The 9,836-nt window shown below is 30.0% G+C and overlaps 1 protein-coding gene across 1 annotated transcript in view; it reads left to right on the top strand.

Annotated features, from left to right (window-relative positions):
- Positions 1–2,324: 2,324 nt before the first annotated feature.
- Positions 2,325–9,836, top strand: part of LOC111612494 (WD repeat-containing protein 60-like) — a 32,181-nt gene continuing 24,669 nt past the window's right edge. The window contains exons 1-4 of the mRNA XM_023353719.1: positions 2,325–2,468; positions 2,639–3,098; positions 3,209–3,252; positions 8,721–8,780. Of these exons, the coding sequence (XP_023209487.1) occupies positions 2,454–2,468; positions 2,639–3,098; positions 3,209–3,252; positions 8,721–8,780 (579 nt within the window). The 5' untranslated portion in view covers positions 2,325–2,453. The remainder of the gene's footprint in view (positions 2,469–2,638; positions 3,099–3,208; positions 3,253–8,720; positions 8,781–9,836) is intronic.

The raw sequence follows: 9,836 nt of genomic DNA, 5'->3' as shown, positions 1-9,836 counted from the left end.
TTCTAACTACTGTAATTCGTTTTAAGACCAGGTGTCCACGGAAATTTCCAAAATTTACAACTTTTACTCACTTTCATTGAACTGGAAAAATTTCTGTCTTTATTACATCTAATATTACGAAGAAATCAGTCCCACTGTACTCGGCTAGATATTGGTCCGGTTAGGCTTTTGTTTAAGTAAAATTCCGGCTCTTTCATCAGGGTTTTGTTTACGTCCCCAATTCCCTAATCGCTTAATTATTTAACTACTTCTTAAGTAGAAATAAGTCGAAACCAGTTACTTTGTACTCGAATATTTGTAGTCTCGGGAAAAAAGTGGAAAGACAAATTTTTACGACAACGGATACATAAATCGTAAATTTAAGGAAAATAAATTCTAGAGCCTTTTCTGTACCTGGTGCATCTCTCTCATTCATTAAATTTAGTTGTAAATGACGCTGTCGAAGTAACGGTTAATTTTTTAACATTATACAAGAATTGTACACGTTTTTTTCTACATCCCCTTAAAGATGGGATGTACGAAATCGTAATATCACTGGTTTAACATCGAAATCCGTGAGTAATATAAAATCGGAGAGCGGAATAAATATATCAAATATTTTAATGGATTTTTTAAACTCCTGTCAACTATACAGAACTATCGTAAAAACATACCAGTAAATTCTTATCGGTTGGGTTAAGTTATAAATCTACTCGTTATTCACGTAATCGAAATATCTAGTGGGCAGGCGGCTAACAGCCCAGAACCGGTCCTTGATAGAATTGGAATCTTTATATGTGTGCAGCTTTCACCCAAGGTCGTAGGCTTCCACCGGCTAAACCGGGTGAGGTTGGTGCTCTGTAAAGCGCATGCGCAAATCTGGCTTTTCGTAATCTGAAAATACAGGAGATTCCACTCCGCCACTAATATTCTAATATACAATAGCAATTTTTTTTCCACGTGTAGTATAGAAATTTGTAATAAGATACATAATGCGGTTATAATAAAATATTGTGCGATTATTTTCATATAATTAAAATTAATATTTATTTATTTTTTAGAGAATACGAGGGAAGCGGCGCTTCCAACGCTTCTAATGACGGCACGCCACTGCACAGATTAATATGTACCCTAAGTCTCTGGAGCGGAATACATGCACCAGTGAACCTACAACTACACGCTTTATATTTTAGAAATAATTAAATTCACTTAGCATTCAAAACTTTCGAATTTCGAAAAACACAAATATGCTAATTTACTACGGACAACCACTTTTACTTATAACTGAAGTGAAACGAATTTTCCCCTTGCTATGGATGCCTGCCTAGTGCAGTTTAGCCACAATCCGAAACAGTTCGCCTTTATTATCAGTTTGAAATGGAGGGGTTCCATAATACAACCTTCTCCCTATACTTCCAACAGCATGGCAACCACCATCACAATCTCTTTACGGGGATAACTAAAGAGACTCATTTATCCGGACAAAACAAGACAATGTTCTTAGCTTAGCTATCTTTAAAAAGTTTAAAAGACGGAGTTTCACCGTATGTGAAACAACTATATTCAATTCAGTTTCGTTCCGCTGTCGAGCGCATTGTTCATCAAACGCATGCTTTAAAATTGAGAGATGGGGCCGTCGAGAAAGGAAATCTGAAATTTACTAAGAGCCTCTATAAATTAATGTTAATTTTCCTGAAAGAAACTGTTTAAGAATGCTTTTTATTAATAAAGAAACATTGTATTTTATTTGTTGAAAGAAAAAAAAAGACAAAACGGGGCAAAAAGAGCTCGTTCTACCTCCAGGCCAGTACAAGCTCTTAACGGCTCTAGATGAAGGACACACATAATGGAATCGTGTCTGTTTTATTACTATTATCGACACACTAAATTGCAATAAAATTATTAAACTTTGTGTCTCAACTTTTCTGTATGGCCTGAATTTCTTTGACAACATATCTAATATGCGCGACACTAGCGCTAAATTTCCCCGATTGGAAATTTTTGGAAATAAACTTATTATTTGAAAAATCGTTATTTAATTTAAAAAAAATATTTATTCACGTAAATATTAAAAAAATTACATTATATTAATAAAATTTGCAATAAAATTATTTAAAAAATTTGAAAATTAGTTAAAAGATCAATATAAATTTTTTTAATTTAATAATTTTACTTCATACATTTTACTTCATACATAAAGGGTAGATTTTTTTTAAAATTTTAAAATTAAATAACGTTATTATTTTAATTACTTCAATCGCATTAATTCGAAAATAATATTTTTATTTTTATAACATAAATGAAAAATACAATTTATATTTAATATCGACGTATTGTATTAGTAGATGGCGCTACAGGTGATAAAATGTCTTTCAAAATGTAAATAATGAATATATATTTTATTTTGACTAATCAGAAAATGAGAAATATTTTGAACCTAAATTTTCTTACGATATTTATAAACAGACCGTAACATGCCTACTGAAAAGGTATATAATTCTTAATTTATTTATTTATTAATATTTCTACAAAAAGAGATTAATCTACACGTACAACTTATATAATAATAATATAAATATTAAATTAAACGTGATTTAATATTTATATTTGATAAACTTACACGTTTAAAAATTTTATTTTTATCAATATTCTTAAATAGATCAAAATCACATCTAGAGAAAATAGAACAAGAAGAGAAGATTCAAAATCCAGAGAGAAAGATGGAAGATCCAGTAAAAGATCGTCGTCCACTGTTAAGAGTCTTGAAGATGGGAAACATAAATCCGATAAGTACAGAGGCGACGGCGTGGACGGACGTGCGGCTACTAAAAGAAGAGACGATTCGAAAAGCAGAAGTTCCGTTCCTCGTCAGAGAGTGGACGATTCCGTGGCCGGATCGAGGTCTTCCCGAAGGTCTGATGCCACGTCTCGTTCGGAGACGTCGAAGAGATCCGATCGGATGCGGTCGACCGAGAGGAGTTATAAGAGTACGAGTAATAAATATGGTGATGGAGCTAATAAGAGTGAAGAAAGGCATAAATCGCAAAGACGTGGTTTGGAAAAACGACAGACTGACTCCGGAGCAAAAAATATACGTAATAATTTGGATGATACGTCGAGTAAGTATTCGAGACATTTTTTGCTATAAATATAGATTAATATTTTAAAAATCACTGTAATTATTATATCGATATAGATAAAGTAAGTGAAAATTTATTTCTATATGTAGGAAAATTTTCTCGTAATTTGAAAGAAGATGGCCAGAAGAGAAAAGTAAGATATGCTATTTTTATAAATGTATAATTTATAACGAACATATTTGTTAATTAAATTAATAATAATAATGCAGTGTTAGTCAGTAGAATATACAATACTGTACTACATCAGTATGTAAATGAAAACTTGTAAAATACATAAATACATTATCATTTTAAAATGATTTAATGCAAATGCACCTTACCTTGATTTATCCTGATAGATTAGATACACTCGAAAACTAAAATACTGTATATAATGTTCACTTAAAATATATGTTGTAATAAAATATATGTGCAGTGTTCACTTAAAAAAGTCTGTAATTTTTCTGTGTTTTTGCAATTATTGCTTTATTGAATGTAAAATTGCACCTCTTCTAATAAACATCACATCAACAGCTGTTGCCTCATATTGCAAGTTCAATGTATTTTGCCACCACTTCTATCGTTTCTTTGCCTTCTCTCTAGCTCACTTTTCTTCTGAGTCATTCCATGCCAACTTGAAAACCTCCATACTTGACCCTCTCTGATATTGTTCAAACTCCACAGTAAGATATGTAGCTTATTGTCTGAAACTAAGCTGAAAAATATTAGATCAAAATGTTGTATAATTTCTGAGATAGACTTTCATATGGAGATCATGCCACTCTTCCACATACACCTCATGAAGTATCAACTTTGTCCTTGTATTCTGCATCATTGAAATAAGCATACATTTTAAAACTTGATGACTTAGGACAACCTTTTGCTGTGAATTCAGCTGTGTTAGTTGCATTTTCCAGCCTTGCATAGTTTTTCTATAATTTGGGGGTAAAAATTGATTTTGTACAAGTGAATTCATACTTTAGCAACTTGTAACTCCTAAAGTAATCATTTCTGTTCTTTGTTGGTTTGCTTGTTAATTAATTATGTAGTGTCATCAATCACATAAAGTAAGAAGCCTTGATCTTTCTGACTCACAAAGATATGTTCAGTTAAAAATGCCTCACAGTTGATTTTGTACCAATTTGGAAGAGCACATATTTCTTATTTCCATAAGGGATATCTCAGATTATTTTCTTTTTACATCATTAGAATATTTTCCTCTACCAGAGTTTATGTTTCCAATCTTTGTCCTATCCTTTCTAAAGGAGAATAATGGCTTCAAATCATGGCATCTATTTTTAATCACCCGTTTTTCTGCTGGCTGCTGTATTTTATGAGATTATTTTTTGCATACCATAATCTAAAAAACTTCATATTTATTGGAAGTGAATATTTATATCAATGTGTACAAATTTAAATGATATGAAGTATTTTAATAAACTATGTTTGAAAACAAAAAAAAAACAGTTTTTATTTACAGTAATTATGGCAATTAAATTCATTGACAATAAAAGCTTTTTTATTTTATCTATACACTAAATTATATTTACTTTTAATCAAAGACTTATAGCTATACATTTTGTTATTATTATTTCTATTTTTACTGTGTATCATTTTTGGAAAGTGTCTGGTATCATACCTCACAGGCAGGCCCAAGTGCCAAGCCTGTGAGACCACTACATAACCTTAAACAGTCATTATTATATTTTGCAAATGACATGCTCAGCTGATAATGGTACCACTTGCTATGCCAGACTAAAATCAAGGTATACCCAAACAAGTGTTACATTAAGCTTCTACATTATTGGCATATGTACCAACAACTAGAAACTTCCTAACAATGTAGCATGTGTTCAATATTGCAGCTTTCTGTAGTGCCATGCATATGTTGTTATTAAGATTTAATGTTTCTAGACTTTTGTGTAGTGTATGTGGTATAGCACCAGTGAAGAGAGGACATTATGTACAATAAATACCTTATCCATCCTCCACATCTGTCTTATTTGACTGGAGGATGCTGTGTCTTCCTCACAGGGACACCACGAAATGTTATAAAATTTTTATAATGTTAGAATTTAATGTACTTGATAGAATTTGTAAAATGTACTTGTTAGAATTTTACAAATGACACCTTGGGAAAATCTGCATTTAGCAAGGACGTCTAGAATCAAAAAAGTTTGGGTTGTGTTGAATAGTTTTGAATAGTTTATGGCATGATGTGACATTTTCTACACGTGTTATTTTTGAGTGTTGTATCTTTGAGTATGGTTTTCTGTAGTTTTTAGTATTTATGACCTGATCCTGTATGGCAATCATGAACCCTTCCATCTCCCCAAAGAGGCATCTCTGACCTAACCAGCTGTTTGATGCAGTTTTGTCAACAAAATTATGGACCAGATTGTAGGGATGCTTGCCATGGATTGCCTTTCGAGTCCATGATTGCTTAATGGTGCCTATGCTTTTTATATGTTGTGTTGTGTCCATGTAATGTGAATGTAAGTTTAATGGTGTGTTATTTGAGTCTGCTAAAGTTACTGCTTTATGTAATTGTGATGATTTTGTTTTTTGTAGAAAAAACTCGTGATGTCTATATTTGTTTGTAGTGGCCACGTCTGCCATCTTTACATGGAAGGGTTAATTTTTCTATAGCAGACTTAGGACTAAGTCTGCCATAGAAAAATTCATAAACAACATAGAAAAATCCATAAACAACATAGAAAAGTTGTTTATGCTTAGTAAGTTTTGTTCTTGTTTAAAGCTTTTTATTAACTTTGTGCATCTGTCTGTCTATTGTCTAGGTAAAAAGTTGCAATTCATCTACTTCCCAATTTTCAATCTAATTGAAACTTTGCACATATGTGTATTGCCAACAAAAGTACATTTCTTAATAGTTTGCAAACATTTTTAACAATTAGTAAAAAATTAGCAAATAATTAAAATTTGTAAATAAAATCTGATAACAGATGGCACTACAACGCATGACCATTATTTACTGTTCTAAACTGGGAACAAATGTGAAGGTAAAGAATATGGTTATTCCATCAAACAACTAAAGTACATCTTTAATCTTTAAGAAAATATAAAAAATATACATAAAAAATATTAGTCTTTACTACTATTATATTAGGTTGTTTGGAAAGTAAGTTCGTTTTTTTTACCACTAGACGGATTAGTCGTATTTTTCCGCCATTTTCATTCTAAACCATATTATCATTATATATTTTGACAGCTAGCATTTTAAGGCTTATTTGTAAAAAATTTTGTTTGATTTTGTGCAATTGTTTATTTTTTGTGTCCCATCAAATATGGAAGATCGAAAGCATCATTTTCGGCATATTTTGCTTTTTTATTACCAAAAAATCAAAATGCTGTTCAAGCAAGAAAAAAATTGTGGTACATGTATGGAGATGATGTGTTAAGAGAAAGACAGTGCCAAAACTGGTTTACAAAATTTCGTTCTGGCAATTTCAATATTGAAGGTGCACCACGTTCTGGATGGCTGGTTGAAGCCAACGAAAACAAAATAAAGCTACTGATTGAAGCAAACTGCCAAATAACAACACGTGAAATCACTAAGAGATTAAATTTGTCAAATTGAACTGTTTATGATTACTTGAAACAAATTGGTTTCGTTTCAAAGCTCGATATATGGGTTCCACTTGTTCTTAAATAGAGATGCTCTCTTTGGTGGGATTTTAAGGAAATTTTTTTTTGGAGCTTTTACCAGACAATTTAACAATTGATTCAAAAGTGTACTGCCATCGAGTAAACAAATTGAGTAATATCATCAAACAGAAAAGGTGGCCAGAATTGATCAACAAAAATGGTGTAGTGTTTTACCACAATAATGTCAAATTTCACACAAGTTTGGTAACTCGTCAGAAATTGTTATAACTTAGATGGGATGTGCTATCACACCAACCATATTTTCCAGATCGAGTACACTCAGATTATTACTTGTTCCGGTCTATACAAATTTTTTTTAACTGTAAGACATTTACTTGAAATGACAATGTCAAAAATCACTTGGATCAGTTTTTTGTAAGCAACGATCAGAACTTTTATGAATATAAAATCATGCTGCTACCAGAAACGATGACAACAGGTATTTGACCAAAATGGTCAATATATAATTCAATAAAATATTTATTTATTATAAAAATATTGTGTTTTTTTCCACGGAAAAAAATGAACTTACTTTCCAAACAACCCAATAATTAACCACCTTATCAGCAATTTTGCAGGCCATAGAAGCTGTCATATTCAAGGTAGTATTCTATCACCAAAGTAATTGAGAGGACTAATCACTCACTGCATCAAATTTAAATGACTTAAGACTTTTTTTTGAATCAAAACCAATCTCACAGAGAACAATATACATAAAATTAAATGCTAAACTAAGAAGAATTTAAAAGTTCAGTGTTATATACACACACATATAATATAACTAAAAAGTAGAAAATAAAAAATATATTAAAAAAAAAACATTTTAAAGTAACACTTTTTATTCAGATAAATGTACTAAAAAGTAAAATATACCAGTTTCAAGTGTTATGCCAGACTAAAGCCAAGGTGTACCCGAACAAGTGTTACATTAAGCTTGTATGTTGGTATAAGTATCTTTAGCTCTCTCAGTACTTTTGGTATTATGTAACAAAAAATAAAAGTATGGGGCACTTCTGTTTAGAAATATTCTATGACCATAATACCAAAAATACTGTGAAAGCTGAAGAAAATGTATTTTTTATTTTTTAGTACATTTATCTGAATAAAAAACATTACTTTAAAATGTGTTTTTATATATTTTTTATTTTTCTTTGGAGTTACTCAAGATTTGTGTGAGTCCAATGTATATAACTCCAAAAGAATAAGTGCGTACTGGGATGGCATACGTGTTTATTGCTTTAAATGTGTGTTTTGCATTTAACTTTGTTCTGAGAATAGCATTTAACATACTTTGGTATTCTTTAATTAATCTTTGCTTTATTTGTATGTTTTGTTTGGCCTGTTGGAATTCTAAATACTTGTAGAACTCGCCTTCTTCCATGGGTTCAAAAACATCTCCATTTCCAAGTGCAAAATCTTTCTTTGGGATGCCTTTTTTCTATGTGAAGTGTTTTGCATTTCTGTCTAGGCCAAACTCTATTTGTATGTCCTTGGAGTATGAATGTGTGATTTGTAGGAGTTGATGAAGTTGTTTTTGTGTGGATGTATAAAGTTTTACATTGTCCATGTACATGTGATGTGACAATTAAACTGTGTTGTTTTTTTATGTCTGATATTGTAACCATTTTGTGTATTGTTTAACATGTTAGATAATGGATTCAGGGCTAAGCAGTTATTATTATTATTGAACTAGATCACAACTTGAAACAAGACTACTAAAAAATAGTAAAGACAGCAAAACTTTTTGGTCAATAATACAAAAATTTCGATTCAAAATAGATATATGTGATCATAATGAAAAAAAAAAAATTATTATTGAACTAGAATAGTTGGTTATAACTAAAATTGAAAGTTTAAATGCATGTATTTATAATATTTATAATAAAATATTTTATAAGCTTGCATTAAACTTATGAACAGGAAATAAACTTTTTTATATGTATATTTTTTTTATAGAATGAAGTACACAGAAGAAACAGCACAACAAAAGACACACGTTTGAAAAATGAAGTAAAGGTACTAAAATTATTTGTTCTGCTTGAAAATATAACAAGTTATATCATTCTAAATAGAAATAATTTTAGTTTCAAAAATTTTGTAAAATTATTTCTGAATATTAGTTTAAAAAATAATAATTTTACTATAAATTTGTATTAATTATGTTTTCTCTATTAATATTAATTGCTAGAGGACAAAACAATTTTTAATAAACTAAAAAACAAATAGTGAAAGTAGTGATGATATTTGAATGTTATATTGAAAGTTGCAAGTTTGATTGATCTATTTACGTTGCCAACTCTGTTATACATAACAGAGGGAAAGTATGACAATTAGTCAAAAAATGACCCCCAAGATTTTTACATTTTTCAATTTAGTGGACATTGAAACATTGAGAAATGAAAAAAATTCTATAACTTTCAAGTACAAAGTCTAAAATTATATAATAAAATCGTAATTAAATTTTTCACTAATTAATACATGTATGAAATAAATCAAATACAATAAAATCTCTTAACAGACACTTCTCCTTAATGGTCAATTTTTGTGGTCAATGTATAAAAGTATAACTTTATTACAATTGACTGCTCTTAAGTAGACACTCCTCTTCATTAAAGACATGAACACATGAAGTGCACTATGGTTGATGTCTTGATCTCTCTTAATGGACACCACAGATACTGATCAGGTCAACTTCCTTTGGAATTTCTATGACTGTAGTCAATTCATTCCACAAATTCAGAATAAGAAGTTGACAAATGTCCATGTCTACACATTTATCTTAACTGTAGTAAGGCCAGGATAAGTTTTTTTTTTTCCTTAATAAATCATTTAGATAAGATTCTTAGATAGTTATGTTTTTAAACTTTCCATGGATTTTGTGGAAAGAAAAATTTTACTACTATTAAGATTATTTATAAAAATTAAAATTTAACATATTCTAAAAATAATTACATTTAATAAAGATATTTAAAACACCTTATCTTTTAATATTTGGAAGAATTTATCTTTGTATTTTAGTAATTTTCCTTCATAAATGATTCATTAAAAATATTTATAAAATAAATTATATTA

Source organism: Centruroides sculpturatus, unplaced genomic scaffold (genome assembly GCF_000671375.1).
Source record: "Centruroides sculpturatus isolate CEXI.00-Female unplaced genomic scaffold, Cexi_2.0 scaffold1708, whole genome shotgun sequence".
Lineage (NCBI taxonomy): Eukaryota > Metazoa > Arthropoda > Arachnida > Scorpiones > Buthidae > Centruroides > Centruroides sculpturatus.
This window is presented reverse-complemented; position numbering and strand designations above follow the sequence as displayed.